The following is a 25,524-nucleotide window of genomic DNA, read 5'->3' as shown; positions in this document are numbered from 1 at the left end:
ACATTTTTTTCCAGCCTCACCAGGCAGTCACAGAATTAGTATTTTAAAGATACTGTTTTCATATGATGATCAGAAAGAAAAATCAATCAATCAGTCCTTCAGTCACACTATATATTGATCATCAGAACAACAGACAACATTATAATTTTCAGGACCATGTGATCTTGCCTTATCAGCAAGTATTCAGTCTATTTAGCAGACTATTTCTTGCAGCTCCCAGTAGCAACAGCACACTTGTCTCCAGAGTTTGGAGCGCGTCCAGCCCTTTTGCCCTTCTTCAGAAAAAGACTCATGCCTATGAGCCTACATTCTTTCAACAAGTCTCTTCTCTACCAGCCATATCAAACTAGACATCATTTTCCTGTAATGGTATCTACTTCTTTTCCACTTCATATTTTAGGTAGAGGTGCAAACTCTGAATTGTCTGTCTTCATGACAAGCAAGAATGCCACTAGTGGATCGCAATAGGATGTAAGACACTGGTAACAGTCCTACCTTGTTCACTAGGTTCTGACTGAGACTTTCTGACAGTAAGGTCCAGAGGTGAGTCTTGGTCAGCCATGAGAAGTTTGCTGAGCACAGGGTTCTGAGCAGTTGCAGCCGTGGGAGAGGAGGCGACCAGAGATGCTTTCAGCAGGCTTTGGTTCTTTGTGCTATTGGGCTGGCTGGAGTCCTGAGTAGAGCTATTTTTTGAGGTATATTCAGCAGCAAACTGTCGGATCATTCGCTGCATGATCTCACGGGCCACTAGGGGAATATTGGGGTCAGAGACCCTAGGACTGTCTGCAAACAGTAGAGATTTTTTTTTAAGGATGCACTTCAAGTAAAACAGCTTTTATATTAAATCATTATTTATTTTAAAAAATCCAGAAGCAAAAAAAGCCAGACAAAATAGTTTCCATAGAAGATGTACTATAGTCTCAGGATACCTGAACAAGAAAGCATTACTAATGCTAATATAACCTCCCCAAAATAAGGATTTCCTATGTAAAACATGCAACTTCATACTTTGCTTCAAGTATCTCTAACTAGACCTTTATAAGGACTGGAAATGTAAAGGTGAGCTAGACCCAAGAAGAAAAGTACCAAGCAAAAGAAATTCATAACAAAAAGAGTAGAACAGGTTATTCACAGAAGAACTGAATAACTTACCTGCAATTATCGGGGTGGGGGGGTGGGAAGAGGAAGGAGAAGAGGAATAGTTGGCACAGTGCCCTACAAAATTACCTGGAAATAAAGCTCAATAGTTCTGATCTACACACTTCAAAATATTTTACCTTAAAAGGTTCAAGTATCTTCCATCCCATTCTATCTATTCCTTTTGCCAATTCTATCATTATGATCAACGGAGCATCAAATACTACTAAGAACTTTGATATATAAAAAAAACCCAAGAGGTGCCAAATTGAAAGTTCTACTTCTAAAATAGTTACTAAACCTTACAGTAAGAAATGTGAAATGGAACCAGTTTATTTATAATAGGGTATAAACACAAAGGATATAAGGATATGGCCAACAAAAAAATACATATCACTGCTTTACACAAGCTGTGATTCATGATGTGAGAGCAAATCTGACACCATTCCTGAACCACAGAAGCCAAGACCTGCCACTCCATCTCAAACACTGCTTTATGTTCTTTGGCCAAACCAGGTAACAAATCAGAAAGGCTCCAGAAATGGCTGTAAAGGCTTCATTTTCTATTTCTGGAGAAAGATTCAAAGAAAATTGTGCAGCAGAAGACCAAGTAAAACTTTCAAAACAGCTCTCCAGAAGGAACAGCAAAAAGTTTACTTCTTCTTCCAAGAAAAAAAAATTGGCCACGCTGAAAGGTAAAAGGTAAGATTATCAAGATTGAACTATTAGAAGTATTAGAAAACCATTTGTGGGACACTTCAGTGCCAGATTTGCCTTTTACTGCCACTTTCAACAAAAATAAAGATCAATGGGACAAATCTGCTTTAGAGGTATCTGTAAAAGATGACTGACATGTGGGCAGCTCCATGCTCAAACCTTCAAACCAGAAAGCAGCAGTAAGCAGTTACTATGTTTCTTGATGAGTAGTTGTATTGAGCTCCAAATAAATACACATCAAATCCAACTTCCTTCCTGTGAAGTACAGCTTTCTAAATCTAAAACCTTATAAAATCACCATGTGCAATCTTATATTAGTATAGTAGCTGTAAATTCTGAGAGGTTTATGTAAATACTTAATCATTTTCCTGTAAAATCTGCAGGATGTTTTGTTGTTGTTAAGCACATGGCACACCAAAATTTTAAGTAATCCCCAAGAGATGAGCCATACGTTAAGTTTAAGTATGGCTCATATTCCCAGTTTCTTCTCAAATAGTCCATGAGGGCACAAGCCATAACAGAGAAGAAGCAAGAAGGCTTTTTTTCAGCTAGGATGAGATTTCTTCTCTTTTCTAAGCTCTCTGCTAGAGCCTATCGAAGAACATGCGAATGGCACAAAGAAAGCCCAGAGAACTAAGTTCTGAGGCACAAACCAATGGCCTTCTCCCACTGCTGCTAACTATTTGACACGGGCCAGTAACGTGTACACATGGTGCTGAGAGGAATGCAGAGCTCCTTGGTAACTATGTTTTCTGAAGAAGAGTCATGCTTTTTCTGTGCCTTTACTGGCCTTTACTGAATATTGAATTACACATGTGAATGTGCACTGCAGATGATGCTAATGGCTGGACATATTTCTAAATTCAGAAAGAAAATATCATATATACCCACAGCCATAAACCTCTGTGATCTCTAACTTTAAAGATAGAGCACAGAGCAACTACTGAGAGCTTTTTCCAGAGCTGCTCAAGACAAATTCACTACACAACTGAATTTTCAAGTAGAAGAGTAGTTTCCCAGCATGTTAAAGACTTCTTGCTTAATATAAAGCATTAATTTTAAATGCTAAGGATTAAAGGTGTTCAAAAGCAAGTGCATAATACTTGCTGGTGACTCTGCAGCACCACTTCAAGTCAACTAGGTGTTTGTTTTGACTTTGCTTGTCTATTTATTTGCAAAAATAATTTAACTAAAACAGAGATGATATCATAGAAGAAAAATACAGCAAACTTTATGAGCTATATATATATATATATATATATATATATATAAAATAGCACACGTGAGCTTTAAACCTTAATATCCTTTATGTATTTTATCTATTCACAAACCCTAGAAGGGCAATAACAACCAAAAAAGATATGGTTTCATTAAAACATCATAAGAGGGTCCTATCCTGCCACAAGGTGACAGTATCAGAGAACTGGATACTACCACTCTGCTTTCACTTGAAAGTATGAATATTTGATAGAAGCATTACTGAATCTGAGCACCGTACGCAAAAAGCGGAAAGAAAAGTAGGCACGATTAATTTGTGGCAAACCTGTTTACAAAGTTTGCTGATATTGTTAATTATCTATTTATGGTAAGTACATGAGTGCATGCGCTTGACCTGCAACAGGCAGATGTTCTGTGAACAGATGCATTTTCTCTGATCTGCTTGAGCTACAAAATAGCAGTCTCAAATGTTACTGGCAGTAAGGATAGAAAGAAAAAGAACTGATCACTGGCATGAAGCCAGGAGAGCCAAGTCTCTCTGGGCAACATAGAAGCTTCAGAATATTGGTCGTGCTTTGTGTCCTCTTTGGCATGACAGCGTCTGGGGATCTTACGGCAATCGCCAGTTGGAATAACCCTTTGAATAAACTAAATACAGCCTTCCAGGCTCTTTATCCTCCCTTATATTACTCTTGCGCTAAGCACAGCTTTGCTGGAGGAACGAAAGAAAATGCATATAAAAAAAAAAAAAAAAGGAAAGAAAAACACCACCCAATGATTCATAGTTGTCCAAAGTGATTTCATTATCCCCATTCTATGTATTTGAGTGCATCTGACCACGGACAGAGTGTTAAATCCATTATTAGCACATTATAATATCTGCCAATCTTTTTCCCCCTCAAAATTAGGAAAGTACTCAATTCTCTAGAGACATACATAAGAATCACACGTGAAAATTTAAATTCAACGTTAAATGGATAAGGCATTAAAAAAAAATTGTAGGTGATGAAAACGCAGCGATTTTTCCATCAGAAAATATGGAAAAGTGTTCTGTATATTTTTTCTATATTTTTATTTTCTTAAATCACTCCTGGATTTAAAGAGAGAAGGAGATAAACTGAAAAAACAAAAGACAACCTCAACTTTAAAGAAAAAAAGCCCCTGAAAAGGGAGACCTGGAATAAAAGAATTATCTGAACTATCTGTAGTAATGCAGTAACTATCCTTCATACCATCCTACATGCTTTATGCAATACATCACTATGTATAGTTTGTATTTATTCATTTAAGTCATAAAAGAAAGGCTAAAATACTGTTATCTACTTAGAACACCTTTAAATATTTCGGTCACTGCAAGGATGGGCTGAGGACTAGCTATAGTAATTTCTAATTTGTTAAACTGAAGCCTTGCATTGTGCCCCCACAGACAGGTTGGAATTACTGATTTGGCAGATTTTCCTCACACATGGGTTAGGCTGATAAGTACTACATGCTGTCATTCAGGATGCATTTGGAAGCAACCTCTGGATTGCTGTTTCTCAGATTGGTAGAATACAGAGAAATGAGTTTTGTGTCTTCTTAAGAGTACAGTTTAACTTGCACAACTGTCCAGCAGAGATTCACAAGATTTTCTATCATTTAGCTATTATTGCAGTTCTCTGTATATTCTACAGTACAAATTTTCCAATTCTTTTGCTGATCACTTTTCGTATTTCCTATGTATAGCACTATTCCAGTAGTATTTTATACTGTGGATTATGAGGAGGGGGGAAAAAAAATCACTACAGACCATAGTCAGAAAGAGAAGACTGCTGACCTTTAAGGAAAAACTGCATTAGAATAGACACCATTAAAAAACAACAACAACAAAACCCACCAATCAACCAAAACAAAATACTCGCCATATCACACCACCACCACTGCTCTCCCCTTCCTCCAGACAGCCCACTCACCTAACCATTGGCTTCAGAGGAACAGTTCTGCTGGGAAGAATTGAGTAATCCCTCTAAAATTATAAAAGCATCAGTGTTCTCATGAAGAGTTTTGTTTTAGGGTTAAATATGATGCACTCTCCTCCTCTCTCCCAAGCCCACACTGTTGTACTGATACACTATCTGCAAGTGAATTGAAATTCTTGATAAATATGCAATATAACTGAAAAATACTGAACACAGAATGACAACTTGAACATCTCATCTTTGAGGTATTTGCATGGCATGCAAAAAAGACCAGTAAGACCATTTCCCTCCTCCTCTTCCCATTAAAACCAACCTTTTCTGTAAAAGACTGCATTGAGGAACTCTTCCGCTTGCCTCTCAAACCGAATGATTTTTGCTTGCTCTTGTCTAAGCAGAGCTTCTTGTCCAGCTTCCGAGGCTGGCTCATCCAGACTGACTAAGTGTTCCTGTAAAGATATTTAATATTTGTGAGTTGTTTCTGCCTGCAAAATTAGAGTCCTAGCCATTAAATATTCTAATATATTCAAAACTTTGTCAGACACTCAGCATAGAGTTAGATCTATTTAAATTGTAACTTGAATTTTTGGCCTCTCCAGTACATTGTATGTTGCCCCATTTTGTTGTCATAAATGTAATAGACTAAAAGATTTGACAGCAGTATGGGAAACAAGAGTCTACCATAAAGGAAATGATTCAGATATTTCACCTTGCATTTTGGCCACAACCCTGATTCTTAAAACTTGCTCTTCAGCTAGTACTTTTAGTTCTACAAGAAATAACTCCTGAGAACAAAATACAAGGAAAATTCCACTTACTCTATACAATTTTCAGGTAAATTAAGCAACAAATGACTAGACATTAGTAACGAGCAGGTCCTTAGTCAAAAGTCTTAGTAGCAGCTGCTTTTAAATGAAAAAAAAAAACAAAAAAAAAAAAAAACAAAAAAAAAACACCTTTAGGTTCACTACCTGCAACACTTGTGATGAATTAAAGTCTATTATTTCTCTTACAGCTCAACTGAAGCAACTCTTATCTCACAAATATTTCAAAAACAGTGTTTTAGCTAGGAAAATTAAATTATGCAAGATGCTTGAATAAGCTACACATTTTAAATACAACTCAAGAACTAGAAGATTCTGGTTACAAAAATACAAAATCTAAATGCTTGAAATCACTTTTCTCCTTTTCTCTCTCTTTCCCCCCCCTCTACTTCAATGTCTTGTACCCACTCCAGAAAATAAAAATAATGCCCCTCCTGGCCCTTTTCTTCCCACTTTCCTTTTAAGTAATTATTAAAATTACTTATATTTACCTACTGCAGGAGTGCATACAAAACCACTCTCTGAGTTTAGGGAGTGTTTTGTTTTGTTAAACTTTACATAGTATCAGTCACCATAATATCTAGGCTATCTTTGGCTTTTTTTTTTGGTCTCCAATGTACAAGCCAATTTCAGGTCACTATTGTGATGAGGCAAAAATGGAAGGAAACAAAATTTGCAATTCATTTATTATTCACGATAAATGCAAAAGAAGAAATCATTCTCGAGGTTGGACAACCTCAAGAGATTTAATGAAATGAAGTTCCATAACTAGCATATAGCAAGCTAATGAACACAGCAATCAAACCATGTGCAAAAGGTAATAAGAAATGCTGTGAACTCTGGCCCATACAATAGGGCCTCTGATTGTAAGATTTCTAGTTTGACAGTTTCCAGAAGTTTTCATCATCAAAAGCAAGGGGGTGATACTATCTCAGACAGGATACAAAGTAGTGGTTTATCCTTAAAAAAAAAAAAATAAGAGAGAGAGAGAGAGAGAGAGAGAGAGAGAGAGAGAGAGAGAGAGAGAGAACTGTGTAATCAGAGATAACAGGTGAATAAAACAAGATGTTTTTCTAAGAAAGGTAAGATTTTGAGGAAGTAAAGTTGTAAAAGACACAATTACTTTAGCTTTTCTCATATCAGATAGATTTCAAGCGTGCTCTCAAACCCATTGGCTCTCAAAGGAGAGAGCGATGCTTCTGAGATATTCTTTTAAAGAATATGGTCTCTGGTTAACTACAGTCAGAGAGTTTACTTCTGTACCAAATACTCCTGCACCATCAGTGTTTCTGGGCCACACTGGCATTCTACAAACACATCACAAAATTATAACTGAATTTAAGACTTAAATATGCAAGTGTCAGTATAGGATTTAACAGTGAAAGTATATGTGGAAAATAAGCCTAACATCTTTGTAAGAGTTATTCTTTAAGTAAATCTTCCAGAACATACTGGCATTCTCTTTTGAAACTGCTTTTGTACCCGACAAAATTTAACGCAAGACCCACCTTGGTTATTAACTGCCATCCTGAATCAAGATTATCATAGCTGAGTGATCTTTCAAATATATTCAGGATTATTGCAAACCCTGCTTATCAGTTTCCATAAAAAGAAGATAACTAATCTGGGCACAACAAAAACAGCAAGACACCAGAACACCCAAGCACCTAAAGACAAAATGCTGTAAGTTTCACTTTAAGAGGAAGCTCTGCATTTTACGTGCAGAGATTTGGCTGGGTAAGATCTATTAAATTTAATTAGCATCCCCTGGCTAATATCCCACAAGCCATGGCAAAAAGCGTACTTTCCATTCAAAGGACAAGCAGAATCCAGGATTAAAGGAAGTATCATCCCTTTGATCTGATCTGACATTTTGTCCTCTGACAGATTCTAACTACTGAAGAAGCCTAAAACAACAGTAACCCCTGTCCCCAAGGTAACATATTTAAACCTTTCCTAGTAATTTTAGCAACTAAGACATTATATAGCAAGAATCACCGCTTAGTGACTCCGCTAAATGAATCACGTAGAGTATGCTTGTTTGTGGCGAGGCATGCTGCCACTGAACTCATTTAAGTGTAATGTATGAAGACTACAATTTAGTTTACCTAGGCTAACACCATTTTACTAAAGCGTATTTTTTACATGGGGCAGGGCAGGGGGAGATGAAAATGGGATCAGGAAGACAAAACTAGAACGGTTTACACTGGTGAGCATCTGAATAAAGGATCATTTGATCTACATTCAGGGAAAGCATGGAAGAGGGAAGGACGGACAGTACTCAGTTCTTACCCCTCAAACTAAGGAGCACACTTATCTTTACTTGCATGAACCTTTATCAGTGTCCATTTTCAAAGTGTGAAGAAACACGGTTACATAAAAAAGACAGATTTAATCTTATTCATGGGAAAAAAAAATAGAAATCTTCAGCTGTTTTCTGACATCTTTAGTACAACACTGACTAGATGAGACAAACATACTGGAAAAATTTCTGCTTTAACTATTTTTGCATTTCTTTATTTTCTTATTGTGTCACAATTATTTCAGCAGTCTCTGCAGCTAGTTCACCCCTAGAGGGAAAGTTAACAAGTTTTCAGAGTACATATTTGATTGTGACTGTTATTCAGAGTCTACCTCAAAAAGTTTCTTACTTTTTACCATTTCTTCCCAGTGACCATTTTTGGATCTACTACTTTCAGTCTTATCCTCTCACTCTACAGTACTGAGTCATATCATGGTCTTCAATCTCAATATGCAAGTAATAGGAACCAGAAATCGTTATTAATACTTAGATAGCATTGTTGCTGGTTAGAAATATCCTGAAAAAGTCAGTTATTTTTACATGCTATTTATAGCACATCATTTTTTTCTCTTCCCCTTGCACTTCTCTTCACATACGAAGAAACTCCCAAAGCATCACTCTAATTCCTTCACTGAGCATTTGGTACCCCTGGATTGAACAATAACGCTTCAGGAAAAGCTTCTTGGAGTCATCTGTGCAGAATCCAAAAGGATCAAAGAACTTTTTGTGTATCAGGATACACAGCACAACAATATAATTAAGTCAAAGAATCTTAAAAATACAGGGCCCAAATCTTAAAAATACAAGGTCAATGCACAACCTTGAGAGACCAGCTGATCCTGGACAGCCTGGCCTCATCACCTGCAGGGCTGGATCCTCATTTTGAGAGCCTCCTCATAAGCAACATTGATACAGTAGCTCTAAACACAAAGTCACAGGCATGCAGAGAAAGGTATGATGCAGGATGTCTTCATACAGATATGGTAACAGCAGCTTCCAGTTCAGGCTCCACGAAGATGGAGCAGAAAGTACCTGTAAAGTGGCGTGGCACAAGCTAACCCCTATCTGCTTGGAAAAATGGGAGGCAGCACCTCCAGCTGACAAGCCAGCCCAGATCCTAGCAATACAGGCCAGCCTCCGCTCCCCACTGCCAGGCAAGACCGGGAACCACGAGTAGGAAAGGAGCATTTTGGCACCCCTAGGTTGTATCCTCCAACACTTAAATTTCTTAAGATTATACACTCTTTTTAGCTTTTAGCCAATGGAAAGGAGAATAATCTATTAGGAGAAAAAATATAAAGGAGAATAGTTCAGAGTAATACTAGTATTTTCTGCAGACAAGCTGTGCAGACACCAGAGACACGTTGCTTGTCTTTTTCCATTCTCTTCCTCCTACCTTCAAGGCTAGATCAGCCCAAATCCTTTAGTCTATCTTAAAGAAATCCAGAACACACCTAGTCATTCTTGTTATTTCAATGCTATCCAGTTTGTTCCTTTTTTTTTTTTTTTTTTTAAGATGCATCCAGCTAAGGCTTCACCAGCATTCAGGGAGAAGTATAACTCCCTCTCCATAGATTAAACAAACATCTCTCTCAAAATATCCCCAAAAGAGCTTACTACTTTTGTGATGCTATCACCTTTCAGGCATCTTTAGCTCATGATGTGATAAAACATTTTTTCTCTCTTCTATACAGTTTCTCTAACATATCAAGATCATTTTCACTTCTGAGCATTCCCTTTGATTAACCTGAAACCCTTCCCAGCTGAACATGTAGTTTTTGTATTTAGGAAATTACATTATTTCCTTATTAAATCTGACATCAGTCATCTTGGTTATCACATTCAAAATAGTTCTTAACTGATCCACAATTACTGAATATAATTACCTATGCTAGAGGAAAAAAAAAAAAGTCAAAATCAATGGAAAGACATTAGGCTTACATTCATATTTATGCATAAGCAAAACTGTTACCCAGCATTACTACTGAACATAACTGGAGATTATCACAAACTGCCTCTTCAGGTTTTAACCTCCATATCAAATTATTTTAAAATCATCCAATACAAAATTGACAGTCTAAATGCTGGAGTTTTTTTTTTACATGATGAAATCCATTAAAAATGTTTTAAAGCATCTTCCAGCACACTTAAGATCATTGTACACAGTTTAAACACATTTTAAATCCATCAAAGTCATAAGAGTTCTGCAACTTCAACTCATTTTCAGATATTTCTTTCTCCATCTTAAATTAGTCTGGGAGTTAACGCTTTAAATGATAGCAGTAGCTTCTCAGAATTATTCAGACACTTACCACAGTTCATTTTTCATTGTTTATGTTCCTTCATAGTGAAAGAATACCAGATTCAGAGTGTGCTGTTATGACTTATCATAATGAAGTAATGGCATGATACTACTTTTACGTTGCTTGTTTGTTTAAAGGAATTACAAGCCTTTAAAATATCCTAAACATTTTAAAAATTCAAAGGTACTCTGAAATGACTCCTTCAAAGGTTCACATGCTGTACCCTACCATACTTCTTCATAATCTAAAAAAAGAAAAAAAATTGTTAGAGATCCTGACACTGAATCCAGCGCATTTTATAGTACTTCAAAGACCAGACTCAATTTTCTGCCATCAGCAACCTGAGACTCCAGAAAATGCTGCTAGAAGTCATTTTCTCCCTTGCTATTTTTGTACTTTAAATATAACTCTAAAATAGTTAATATGCTTAGCAGTATTATCCTTCTTGTTGTGCTCTGATTAATGAGATTAGTCCCTGTTTTTTAATACACATAAATTGCTTTATGTAACTTTAAACAATAGACTTTTCTTTTACAGAGGAATATACACAACTATGCATCCTTCTTTAAAGATTCCTTTATCTGCCCACACATTACTGGTGCTTTCCTCTGACCTTACCTACCCACAACTCCCCTCCTCCCCCCCCCAAAATAAAACCTAACCAAACAACTTCCCCCCCCCAAAAAAACCCACCACCCTTAGCTAGGCACTGCACCCTAAGTATGAGCAAATTGCAGTAGATTCTACCTGATTTTATGCAAATATTCTAAATGGAGCCACAGATCCCCTTTGAAACAATAACTTTGTTAGTTTACTTAACCACCCACTCTGAAAAATTAAGACCTATAATTAAGAAAAAGAAATTAAGTACACTTGAAATTTCAATTTGTCAAAATTCACAGGTCTTCTCTGTTCTGCAAATTTTCAGAAGGAAAAACATCATATAAAAAAAGTTTGCAAACTACACTGTCTTTAACTTTTTTATGAAGGATGAAGACTATAAGGAATTGAGAGTTGTCACATTTTCAGATTATCCAAGTGAGAGTTCATCATGTTTGATAACACAGAGCATGCTCTATTTCCTCTCACCACAATATGGCTAGATTCAAGAACTCTTTCATCTTTTATGTTCATCAGTTTACGTGCATTTCTGTATAAAGACACCTGTGTTAATAAGTAGTAGTCATTCTTTATATAGTTAGTTATCTCTCTCTGATCATTGAAATGATTGTGATAAGTGATAAATTATATGATGAAAGAAAGACAGAAATTTAAATTTCTAAAAGTTGTACATTATTGCATATAACCCAGTGGATATGGGCAAAAATATGTCTGGGGAATTTTATCTGCCTACTTTCTATGTATTTTATCATGCCTTTCAAATGACATTTAATTCTGCTCCTCTATCAAAAACCTGTCTTGTATTTTGACTGTCAAAAAAAAAAAAAAAGTCCACCATGCATTTGCTTAGTATACTCCATCCTCCAAGCCAGAACTACTGCTACAAATAAATTAATCTTTTTAGAATACTTCAGCAGATGGTTCCCTGTACTTTGAAGAATGCAAGTAATTGAATCTGACTGCTTGTAAAAGCAAGAATTAACATCACTGAATGGGATGGGAGAGCAAGTGCAGGTTTTTTCCTTAAACAGCTCTGCCAATAAAATAATCATGACATCCAACTTCCATCCTAGAGTCCAGAACTAAATTACAGGTCATTCATATGGACAAACGCAATCCAGGAAAAAACTTAAAGATTGTTTACTGTTTTTATCTTGTCAAATCAAGTACATATATGTTGCTCAAAGGTAAAATCTAGTACACCGCTTAATTATTCTACTAATCCAGAAGGGGAATTGGTAGAGATGTAGTCACTGGAAAAGAGGCCACAACTACACAGAGTTATATGGTTTTTGGCCATCTTGATCCCACCGGCTACAGTATCCATTAGTTTTTAATTCTGTAACTCACCGCTAAACAAGCACAAACCAAGACATCCCATATTGCCCACTTCTCTTAAGGAAAGGGATGCACATGAACAAGAACAGAAAAACAAACTACAACTAGGAAACACAACACTGAACAACAGAGGATGAGGCACAGAGTACAACTGCAACCATACTGTGTTACTGGAACACGCAAATTATAGTTACAGAAGCTTGAGCCTGAAACACCTTAGGAAGAGTTAAAGATATCACTACAGCTGTTGTAAGGAGGAGATCACAAACAAAACCAGTACCATTCTTAATTAAATTCTGTCCATCAGCTGAAAATCTAAATGCCAAATGAAATTACAAAATTTTGAAACAATTAAGTCTCAGAGGTTTTTATTTCAAATTATGATGTTGTTAAATCCAGACTATTTAAAGATACCTCCAAAAGAGGAGGGAGGAAAAAAAAAAAGTGATGATTGACACTGTATTGTAGGTTAATGGCATAAGCATTGGTCAGGAGTGCAGCAATTTGATCTACCCATAAAGGAAAGGAAGCATTCCCACCTCACCCCCCCCCCCCCTTAGCGGACACGAGAAGAAAGGCTCACTAGTGGTAAAAGGAGACATTCCTCCCTCCCTCAAAAAAAAAAATAAAAAAATAAAAATCTACAACACAACCAGGAGGGGCAGGAGGAAGAGGAAAACAAGATTTTTTATGTGCTCCAAAGAGGCCTCAGATAACCCAGTGGCAAGCATGAGCAGCATCAATAGGATCCAGAGTCACAAGTCTGATTTGAACAGACTGTTCACTGCCTTTCTCTACTCCCCTCCCCAAAAAGCTGGTGATATCTGGCCACCTAGCAAACAGGCATGCATGCAAAGCTCTCCTTGCCATCTCAGTTTAATAATCAGCTGCAAGAAAACTGGCTTAAACAAGCATTTTTGGCTACTGAAACGGAAAGCGACAGAAATGGTTATGCAACTCCATAGTGACCATCTAACTCGGCCTTTGTTATCTCACATTTGTCTCTTTAGATCACTGACATCAAAGCACCATGGAGCACACCAGATGTGACCACATCTGCATCTTTCTTTTGCCCATTTAAAAGCCCCACACAGTACAACAGGTAACCAACTGAGGATCTTTAATGTAAATGATAACTGTCAATAGCACAGAGTAGTTTTCAGCGATTCACTTAGTAACTCATAGCTCAAAATTATGAGTAAAACCAGAACAGTACATTCAAAATATAAACAGTGATATCTAAGCTTTTGACTAAAGGCTGTGTAGAAGCTTAAAAAGACCAAGCGGACAATAGCTAATCTGCGCACTGCACAGTGGACATTCTAGTCCTAGGTTTTCATCTTCACCTAAAAAACAGATTTTTCAGAAGCTTTAGTTACTGTGGGCTTATGAGGACAACTGAAATGCAAGCAGCCTTTTTAGAGGTTCTTACCTCCCAGCCTATGACCAGTCCCTGACCATGCAGCAAAATTCATTTCTATGATAAATTCAGTGGCTTAGCTAGAACTGCACTACACGTTGAATTTTGTCCTTTTCGAGATGACATAAGCCAAACAAGATAGAACTAACAGCACAAGCATACACAGAGCTTACCTGCTGTCAGTCTCAAAGACAGGCTTGTGCCTTAAATCAGTTCTAAATACGTTCCCCCCCCCCCAATGCCTTCATAAAAAGGCTAATACAAAAACCAAGAATAAACTGGCAACATGGCAAGTATCAGTGTCAACAGCAAGGGACTTCCTTCACAAAAAAGAGCCATGTTGCCATATATGTTAACTGTTGCGGCTGAAAGGATGTTTTTGTTTCCTCTGGAAGAGTACAGAGATCCAGTCCGCATGTCATATCACATTGCGCAGGAAAAAGCAGTTGCTAGGAGTTCCAACAAATGAAGTTTCACCAAGACAGATGAGCCTCCCCTCCTATGCTATAGAGCAATCATTATTTCAACACATTGAATGAGCAACAATCACGTGTGGCATGTTAGCCGTTGTTTCACGTACGGCTATAATCTGGTTATGAAAGCACAGACTGCAAGCGTATACATCGGCAAAGCTGACTTGTCCAAATTTAGGCTGTGACCTGGTTACAAACAAGTACAGTAAAAACCCTGCCATATATATATGTGTGTGTATGTATACATACATATATACACACATAAACACATGCAAGCCTTTTAATAAAAAGATATGGTCCACAGAGATGAGAGATTCTAAGATATAGAACAAGACTCTAGGTTGTTCAAACAGACCACATTTCCATAGTAAAGAGAAGGTCAGTCTCTGATTGTAGTAAAGGTACATAAGCTGCAGTTTGCCCTTCCCTGAGGAGAGTTACATGATCTCGACAAGATCTCTCTTTTAAGGAGCTTAAAAAAAAAAAAAAAAAAAAAAAGCCACTGCACAGAAAAATCCACATCACATACCACCCTGGAAAGTTGCACAGAAGAGGGGAGGGAAGAATTTTATCCAAAAAAACCTTTTCCCAAAGGAGGGGAAAGGGGTAGGAGGTTGCAGATTTTGTATGTTAACTAGGAGCAGCAAACTTCCCCCCCCGCCTTGTCCCTCCCCTACAACTGCTAGCTTCACACATCTGCATTGTTACCTTCACTTTTTCTCTTCTGAGGCAGCAGAAAAGACAATTTTCATCAAAAGACCAATCAGAAACACCTTCAGGCTCACAGTCTGTAAATCAGAGGAATAGCAGATTACTTCATATACATAAACCGCAACATAACTGGAGCCAAAAGAGAAATGCCAAATTAAATACCTGTTTCACAACATTCTTGCCTGCACTCTGAAGATGCAAGCTTCATTTCGGCCATATTTCTAAATCCCCAGATTACCAAACTGTATACATTTCATCTATGCACAACAAATCCTCTTTTTCTTTTTTTCGAGCACTGCCAAATACACTCCCAGCTACATAAAGATGAATGCACACTCATTAGTAATTTTAGCCAATATGAAACTAACTGTGAGCACTGCCTGGGGGAGGGAGGGGGGAAAGCACAAATCACCACGGTAACACACATTTTCTAGAGGCAGAGCTGGGGCTGCTTCTGTCATTAGAAATGCAGAACAAGATACAAACATAGAGATTGAATACCTTTAAACAAACTGAGATCTTTTAATAATCCAGGTCCAAACAGGCCTTCTAGAATACTTTCAAACCCTAAAAGCAAATAAAAGAATTGTTAGCTTTCTAGATCAAGCACGTCACTACAAGAATATTCACAATAGCAGTTCTATATTTATCTGTTCCAAGAACACAGCTCAATGTGTTTTCTCTTATTATTACAAGATGTATGGGTCATTTGCGATGACTGAACTACTGACAAACAATAGCAGAATCTAGAATCCACTGACTTCTGTACTTCTGTAAATAGCAAGGTAAAAACAAAGGCATGTTACAACATTGAAATAAACCATTTTGAAAAGAAAAATAGGAAGTTATAGGTTCTACAATATGCTTCTCAATGCCAGGTAATTTCTATATGAAAGATTCTCTTGCTTAAGTCTCCAAATTGAAATAATGTATGCTTTCCCAATTAAATAACAACAATCTAAAAGAAAAAAATGTCTCCATCTCTGATTGGCACTCAGTTAATTTTCTGAATTTCAGGAAAATTTAGAATCATTTTTTCCTGAAAAATAACACATTTTCAAAGAGAAAATAATACAGAAAGATTCAGCTCTGCCACTCCCTTAAGGAACCAAACACCAATCACGATACTGCTCATGCCATAGAGCTGCATCTAGTATAGACTGTTTGATTGACTTCAGTGCCATGATTTATGCCTCACTTAAAATAAATCTAACCAATTTTAGATTATTCCAAAAGAGGAAAAACCTTTCTCCAAATTACTGCCATTATTTGGAAATGTTAAATCAATATTACACTAAACCCCTGCTGGAAGTAAAATCTACAGAGCCATTAACTACCCAGTACTGTGAGAAGACAAGTTAACAGAGTGAATATGAAAAGTGCAGAGACTACTTTAAAGGGGACAGATAAATTCCACCTGCTCATAAAAATGTATTCCCTAATATGGCTATAAAACAAGATTTTTCTCACTCCCTCTGTGTACGTATTTCTCCCTCTACCCCACCCCATACTTTTGCTTTGTACATTTTGTAACAGTTTGCATATAGCTGGGTAAGCCAAATTCTCCTACTTGCCTGAATCTTTGAGAGGCAGAAGAAATAACAGATTTTTTTTTTTTTTTGGTAAGACATGAAAACATGGCTTTAAACTTGGAGAAACTTGTATGGGTGAATCAGGGACATATAAACTACCTGAAAAAGCCTTTTAAAGAGACAAGTCTAAAACTAAAGTAATCATATACTGTGAGGGAAATCAATCATTACGTTACAAAACAGCAGTAATTCTAAAATAACTGACTGTATACAAATCTAATATCACAGTTATCATTTAGACAGCAGTTTCATCTTCAAAAGGAAAGGACAGGTAGCATTATCCCCCACTGGGTGTCAGCAAGAGTTCCAGTGCACTAACATCATCAGATAACAGATGCTGGATCCTATTGAATTTTCAGCCTGTAGCACTACTTAGACAGCCAAAAGCATTGCCAGGGCATAACACAATCCTTGATATAACATCTAGCAAAGATCAACACTAAAAGTCTAATTGTAAAAAGCACCAAGTGGGGAACAAACTAAAAACATGCAAGAGTTATACTGGAATAACAATCAAGAGTGAAAAGAAAGAGGGGAGAGATCAGAAAACAATTTGTGAAAGGAGAAAGTGGAAAAACATCCTACTGAACAGCACCTTGTCAGGCAGAGAAGTAGCACTGCCTCCAAAAAAAGCCAATTCAGGCTTCAGGAAGTGGCAGGAACAGTGGGAAAGGGCCGATCAACCTGACCTAGAAGAAAAATAGGAGAATCAGGGTATTGACCCATAGGTTTATAATGCTGACACTTTTATGGGCAGTGACCTCTCAAAATTCATAACTAAAACAAAATTTGAATTAAAACAGCTAGCCAACCTCTTTCTCTTTTTATTAGGCAAAAGAACTCAAAAATCTTACTTAAACTCACCATGCTCAAAATAGTAACTGCCAATGACTCATGCCCCACAGTTTGCCGTGCATGCAATCGCACAATGAAATCCCTGCCAAGTTTTGAGCTTGGATATTGTACAATCATAGTTTGCTAGCCCACTGTTCTCAGTGATGCTAATGCCACTCAGTTTTTATTAATATTAAATATTGGATTTAGCAGTTGCATAGCAACAGCAGAACATTTTATGTGCAATGCTTGACATTAAAAAAGGCAAATAAGGGAAGTATGAATGTATTCAAAAATTATACTAAAGACTGGCAAAACTGCCATGAAGCCCCCTTCCCCCCCAAAATGCAATGCAGTAATGTCAGTATAAGCCTTGCCATGTAATATTCAGTCATTAAGGACTCCAAAAGAGCAACTGTATACAGTTAATCATATGTAACATATTGAAAACAGTCTTCTAAAAGGAACCGCCTGCTTTTTTGTTTTTCTTCTCTCCATTGTCATTGCTCTTAGGAACTTGAGAAGAATATTTCTTTTCCTACCAATTGTCCTTTTCCATTTGGCAGATGATATTTTCCAGTATTTTAAATGGAACAGAAACTAACATGGCTGCCCCTGCTAAATTTCTTGTTTTTATATCTCCATCATCTATCTCAGCATTTGATACTTCACAGCAGCTGAAGAGCAGGGCCAGTGGACCAGTTGTAGAAACAACACAATTGGAAAAGAGGAAAATGGGAGAAGCTCCCAGTATTTTAGCGGTTTCTTTTAGAGATATTCCTTGCTATTACAGTAGCCATACTTTTGAAAACTGTTTAGTGCTACTACTGTTCCACAAAATGAAAAACTTATTTTATTTCTTACACTAACACACAAAAGATGTCTTCAGCATTGCGAATGTTTTATTTTATAGAATTAAAATCCATCTCCTGTTTCTCAAAAGGCTCTCCAGCAAGTGAAGAATTAAACAAAGCATAAAACAATAAAACTCCTAACCAAAAAGAACAAAGAAAACCCTTAATACTGAAGCAAAGCTGAAACACATTTTTATATTCAGATTGTTGCACATAACTATTTATATTATTATATAATTATTAGCTCTGAAAATAAAATAGTGCTTAGGAAGTATCGTTCTCTAAATGACAAAAGTCAGAGTATAGGTGTGCCATTTTATGCTAAAAGTAACAATCACAGAAACCCAAACAAAATGAGTCAACTGTTCAGTTTTCAATATGGTCAAATTTCACCAGTTTTCCCTCTGCACCTAAATGGTTTTGTTCTACTCATTTCTGGCATTTTCATCCTCCCTTCTGCAACCAAATATTTATATCGTAAGCAACAAAATCTAATTAAAGTTTAAACTGATCAGTGTTCAAGAGAAAAACAGTTCAACAATCTCAAGCTTTGCAAAAGATCCCATTAGATCCTTGCATTTCTTTTGCCTTAAAACTAAGAGTACTTGTAATGATTAAGTAGTTATCAGGCTCCTTGAAATAACTGTTGCGAGGAAGCTGTCCCACGAGTAGTGGAATAAAGCCTGACTTCCTACCGATTTTTGTTCTGTTTCTCCACTCCTCCACTTATGCCAGCCCAGTCTCTCGGGTCACTTACAACTTCACCCCACGCACACAAAATATCCAGTTTCACACCACACTGTACCTTTGTCTCCTGTAATGACCATTATGGAAAGACGAAATGCTATCACGGCTCATTCCAAGTTATGACTTGTGTATACATGGGTGTGTGTGTGTGTGGGGGGGGGGGGTGCACATACAGGAGTGTGCCCTGACTGCTCAGACAGCAAAAAAAAAAAAAAAAGGTAAATTAAGCTCAGCCTGAAGTTCTTCCTCAGAGGGAGCATTAAATTTGGGGTGCTAATCAATACTTACCCATTACAGCTGATGAAACTGGAGGCAAGTTTTACGACAGTCAGTTCCTCGTGCTTTGTCAAATTTAGCTGAACCTGACCAGCAAATTCAGAAGTTAAGTTGGGGAGAAGGCAGAGAAGCAGAAGGGATCAAACATTACCTGCTTCCTTGGGGGGTGAGATGGGGGGGGGGGCGGAAATAAATAAACAATCAAGCTAGGCTCACTTGAGATGAGTACAGCAGTTTTGCACTGAAAAGACAGCTCCAGGTAAAGCCTCATCTCTGTTCAGGTTCTCTTTTGGAAAGAGACTTTGTCCAAGAAAAATCTGAGGGCAAAGGCCTAATCAGAGATGAACGATGTTCTGTGAAAGGCTATCAAAGCAGAGCTTCCCTCATTCAGGCACAGACTTGGGAAGTGAAACTTACTGAAGAAAGCAGGCATAGGATTCCTCCTACAGAGGAATCCAGCAGCGTAAGCCAGCCAGTCCTTTAATAAAGGCACACAAAAGAGACTCTGTGGCACATTACTACTCACTTTAAAGCTACATCAAAGATAGAGGTGAAGTTCTGTATGTCTACTCCTTCTTTTCCTTTGTCACCACATGCAAAGAGAAAGCTGACGTTTTGCCTTTGCTTTGACACTCCTATGCTGCAAGAGGGCATTCCCATAAGCCCAAACACTACGTCACCTGAATACTCTGCAGGTTTTGAAGTCCATTCTGTTGTACTATTTCCATTTGTGGAATCTACTTACTAATTTATTTTTTTCTGACAAGTTAGTAAAACAAAAGCATAGAGATTTACAGCTGTTTTGTCTCAAAATGAGAACTAGAGTCTCAGCTTTGCTTTTAATGTCAGTGCTACTTGCAATTAGGCAACCAAGAAAGGAATATACTGGCTGATCTCTAACAACATGGATACACCAGAGACATTCTCCTCTTCAAAACCAGTCATGCAAGTTCTTCGGAAGGAAATGTGGATGCATTTTTGAACTGCCACTACTATGGTTTTGGGAGGGAAAAAAAGAATTCCTCCCTCCAGCCCCAATAGTACAGCTCAAGCATACTCTTAAATACTCATCACGCAATTAAATTTCAACCACATATCTAGTCAAAGTAGTAAAGTACATGTCGCTTACAAGAAGCCAAATGATTTTGAGTGTAGTAAAGAAACTCTATAGCCTGTTTTTACTACTATATCAATTGTTAAAGGCATCAAAAACATAAAACAACATAGCAAGAACCCCAAAGGAGGAAATAAAAATAAACACACAAATGTATCATTGTTCAGCCCTACAACTGTCAATTTGAGCTCTAGTTTATGAATTGATATTCACAGATCAAGATAGAATAAGTAAGTGCTAGCCAGGACACTAGTTAAGTATACTAAATATTATAGACAATAGCCCACTAGAAAATAAGACAACAGCCAACTCCTCCACCATTTATTTATAGTAAACATCAATCTAAAACATATACATTTTGCACTTCAGAAGTCCAATTTGAGAAAGCTGAAAATAATTGAGCCAAATAAGATAGTTAATAAATTTCTACGAAGATGTAGACAATTATTATTTAAGAACTTTTTACTATATACCCTCGAAACAACATCAAGGATATAAAAATTCTGACTTGTTAATAAAAACAAGGTGACTAAGGTCCAGTAAGAGACAAAATAACAAGTTGGAAGTGCTATGCAGGGGGATCCACACCAAAGAACAGAAATCAAAATTCACAAGTGTTACAAAAGTCTGAGCAAAGAGACAGATGGAGATCTAGGGTGAGTAAATTTTAAACCAAGATGGTGGCACATATGCACGTTAGGTAAAAAAATAATCCTAGAATAATATGGTAGTATATTAACAAACATCAAATTGAATGACATACCATCATTCAACAAAACTAAACAAGTAGGTGTTATTTAACATTTGACTGTCTTAAAATGCTAGTTTTCTGGGAGTTAATCAAAAAATATTTGAAGCAGTGTTCAATTACAGAAAGCCTTAGAATAATGAGAAAGTTCAAAGGGACTGGTAAAAAAACCTATACCTTTGAAATGTCAAAACATTAAACAGATAATTACTGAGGTTGTCACTTGATATTGATTTTCAGAAATAATGGAACAGCCCATAGAGAGCTTGACTACTGAGGAATTAAGAGCAAAACCAGTGTCAATTAACACAGGCTTACAAAAACTGCCTTATTTAATTTGACTTTTATGAGACTACTACTGTTGTTCATCAAACTTGTAGGTTTGATAAAATACTTTTAGTCTTATGGAGCATTTCTGGCCTGGTACCACATATTTTGACTATAACTAGCAAAAAAAAAAAAAATCAAAAAAAATCATAGCTATTGAAACATTTGGATCAATGGGGAGCCACTATCAAGAACATTGCTAGTGGGGTCCATCAAGCATTGGTTCACGCCATTTAACACTTTGCAGTTAGTGACTTGGAAGAAAGCAGTCACTAAGTTTGCAGAAGATACAAAGACAGGAAGAATAAAAAACAACAAAAAGGCTGGGTCACTAAGGCTGCTTACCAAAGCAGATGCAATCCAACACTACTGCTGAGAAATGTGGGGGGCGAACAAGAAAACCACAAAAAACAAAACCAGAAACAGGAAAATCAGCTTCTCAAATATATAACAAGATTCAGTGGCTAAAATTGGAAGCTAGTCAAATTCAATCAGACATAAGATATCCTTTATTTTACAAATAGGCAACAGAAAACATAAGAAATGTACTGCTGGATTAGACCAATGCTTCACCTAGCCCAGTATTCTGGAGAGGCTGTTTAGGGCAAGTTATGTGGGCTGGCCACTTTAGGATCTATTCCACTTGTACTCTCTCCACCATTTACATTCATAATATTAGGAGTCTCATTAACTAGTAGGAAGCAACCACCACCATCATCACACCAGGCTTTTATTGGATTTCTCATGCCTAGATTCTTTGGTCAAGATTGGATATATTTATCCTCCACTATGGGATTTGAAGCAGAAATTAATTCAGAAAAATCCTGCAGACTATATGCAACACGGGAATTCTGTTCCTTTTAGGACAAAATCTATTAAACTTGAACGCTTTTGACACAGGCAACTTAATAGAAAGGCAAGACCAAGCAACAAGGGAGAATTAAAAAGAGGGAAAAAAATTATCACAGGACAGTTATTAATACACATTAAGTCTCAGTACATGCATATAATTATAATTGTTTTATATTATCATTGTTTTATAATTATAATTGCTTTATGTTGTGGAGAATAAAGAAGGAAAATGCAGCACATCTCCAGTAATTTTTTGAAGTTCAAGCCTATATATTTTTCTTTATGTTAATGAAACTGAACTGCTCAGGGACTAATTGTAGATACCCCTGTTCCAAAGACAACAGAAGCTTGAGTAAGCACAAGGTCTTTCTCATATATACCTTGAAAATTGACACTAGGTTCTGTAAGAGCAGTATAAACACATGCATACAGAAGAAGTGACCTGCCTAAAGATGTTAAGACAGCAACTACTTAAAACAATGCTTCAACAACAAGAACAGGGGTAGCCAAGTCCTGTATGGCAATACCTAGTTCTTCTATACTGCTTGTTGCTAAATACCGCAGGAACACAGGACAGAAAAGTGAAATCATTCCTTGACGGGCCATTAGAGCTGAGGAGAAAAGGAATCCTTGAGCCCTGCAGTAATGCTTTATTCACTATGGAGCAGCATCTCCAGCAGAGAGAGTTCACTGGAAGCAGTCAAGAGGCCAGCAAGGCACACTGGCTGCCAAACAGCCGTTTCACTGCTACAGTCACATACTACATTGGTAAAATGAGAAATCCAAAAAGGCACAAAAAACTATTACAGCAGTAGATAGCTACTGTTGATAGTGAGTGCTTTTAGCTATCCATACTGCAAGACCTCTTTCGCCCCCCTCAAATTAGTTCATTGAATTCCACCACTGGACTGTAACTTTATTAAACATGGAACTGTAGCAGGCCATCCTCCCTTTTCTGTTCAAGCATCCTTTCAGCCAAATGCAATTCCTCTTCCTCTGAGGATTAAGTCTAAGCACATTTTCTCTGATGGAATATCATACTCACAGCAAGGCACTTAAAAGTTAATGAGCTAAGTACAGTGGAAAGACAGCTACGTACCCTAACAGTAATGGTGCTGCAATGTATTCGCCTCCACAACAGAAGAGAGCCTTGCCATTACCCCTAAAAACAAGTTTCTAAATGGGCAGACGTAGCAACGTTCTCTGGAATTTAGGTACATCAGGTATTAACATGGCTTTCACTATCAAAGCCTCTCAGAGCCTAATGCATTTACGCTCCCAGCATCTGCTGCAACAGGGAGTTCTCATCTCTTCTGCAGGAGGAAAGTAAGACAAAGAAAACAAGTCATCAAGCAGTTTGCCAGTGAAAGAAATCCTAAGTTAGCACTAACTGGCAGAATCATCTCTCCATTCTATAGCAGTACCATTCCCTGCCATAGGAAGAGGAAAACGAAGGAAAAAGAAAAACTCACACCAAAACCAGAAAGTGACAATTTATGACTTCTGCCTTATTATACTCTGGCAACAAGAGTTATTATATTGACCATTTTCCCCCTCCCTGACCCAAGAGAAATTTTTTGTGATCTGGTATTAAGAAGAGAATCATATGAAGACATTCAACTTCCTTATCCTCTAGGAGAAGTCTCAGCAGGAGAATTCAAGAAAATTTAAGGACTCTTCGCAATGGTTATCTCATCATCATCAAGATGTAGCAATTGGCAGACCGAGCTTTAATCTTCATGTGGATTTGCGGGGGTGGGAAGGACAGAAGATCTTCTGGCTTGTATATTCTGCATCCCTTTAATCTGGCTGGCTGGCTGTTCAAATCAGGGTTGGTGGGGTTTTGCTTTACATTTTAACTTGAGATCAAGAAGTTTATTGTACGACTAGCTGGTTTTCTCCACAGCCAGTCACCACCAATGCAGGACCTGATCTTGGAATCTTCTCACATAAGTACTTGCATCTTATTACTTTAGAAAGTGAACCAGAAAACCCAGATATCACAAAATGGCAATGAATGACAACAGAAGAATTTCAGTAACAGCCTTTTACTCTCTCTCTCTCTCTCTCTCTCCCTCCCTCTCTCTCTCTTTCAGAAACAAAGAGACGCTTCCTTAATTGTAGAATTCAATCTAGATGAGAAAAATGTGTTTTAACAGAAAAAAAAAGTGATATTTGCCTTTTTTTAAAGTATCTCAGTCCAAAAATGGTGCCTTTAAAAGTCTGAAGTTCTAGCAGGCTATCAGGTACATCTTTCACCGAGAAAAAATAATACTAGCCAGAGGTAGACAGTCTCTGAAAAGATTAAGAGCCAGTCAGCTCAAGAACAAGAATGCTGTAAGTACAAAACATTACAGAACAAAAATTTGTATCTGGAGACCCAAACATTTCTCATACTTTAAACAACTTTTTCCATATACAGTAGTGCTGCATTGCTTATTACATTAAAAAAAAAATCAAAACTTTTCTTCTTTAGACACAGCTTGTTAATGCTACACTGCCAAGCAAAGTTAAGATGACATTCATTAACTACTAGTATTTATCCCTGTATCTTATGTTACCCCAGCACAAGCATTAGAACAGTCTTGCAGTAGATAGAATCGATCTGTCTGGAAAACACCTCCCGTGGAAGAGGACATTATATTTCCAGTAGGGTCAATTCACTGCTCCAGTTTATTTCATAGCCACAATAGTGCTTGTACCAGATCAGGCAGAGTCAGGTGAGCTGGCAGAAACAAGTTGCCGCAGAGAGGTATAGCAGAGGCTCTAATCATTTTAAAACATAGAACTCCTCTTTCCTCCAAGAAGTTGCATATATGGAAACTTAAGATACCAGTGCTTTCCACACCAGCCTTAAAGGTGCATATTGGTATTGTACAAAAGTGCATAACAGGTGTGGTTTAAACTAACTGAGCTATTGGCTATATTTCAAATTCTGTAGCGATCCTATTTAAATGGGTTCAGGTCCTGCTCCTTAACCCTAGAAGCTCCACCCTTCCCCACATCATTCTCTGCAACACACAGGCACCTAGTGAACCAGACCACCTAAAACAATTCAGCTAAAAACAGCCCCAGAATGGTAGGCACAAACTGCTGAATCCTTAAACACAGACTGCAAGCAGAAAAAGCACCTGCTAAGTTGTAGTCATGATCTAGCACAC

General features: G+C 37.3%; 1 protein-coding gene across 3 annotated transcripts in view; it reads right to left on the bottom strand.

Annotated features, from left to right (window-relative positions):
• The window catches only part of LOC134142940 (ligand-dependent corepressor), a 55,100-nt gene that overhangs the window by 6,612 nt on the left and 22,964 nt on the right, over positions 1-25,524 (bottom strand). The window contains exons 1-4 of one of the 3 annotated variants that reach the window (XM_062580512.1): positions 15,521-15,580; positions 15,017-15,096; positions 5,344-5,476; positions 496-783 (exon numbers count right to left, since the gene is read on the bottom strand). In XM_062580512.1, the coding sequence (XP_062436496.1) occupies positions 496-733 (238 nt within the window). In that variant the 5' untranslated portion in view covers positions 734-783; positions 5,344-5,476; positions 15,017-15,096; positions 15,521-15,580. Of the gene's footprint in view, positions 1-495; positions 784-5,343; positions 5,477-15,016; positions 15,097-15,520; positions 15,581-25,524 lie in introns of those variants that run through there. The other 2 variants (XM_062580510.1, XM_062580511.1) reach the window with 2 other exon arrangements.

The sequence above is a fragment of the Rhea pennata genome, chromosome 7 (genome assembly GCF_028389875.1).
Source record: "Rhea pennata isolate bPtePen1 chromosome 7, bPtePen1.pri, whole genome shotgun sequence".
NCBI lineage: Eukaryota > Metazoa > Chordata > Aves > Rheiformes > Rheidae > Rhea > Rhea pennata.
Note: the sequence above shows the minus strand (reverse complement) of the source record. Positions and strands in the feature narration are given on the sequence as shown.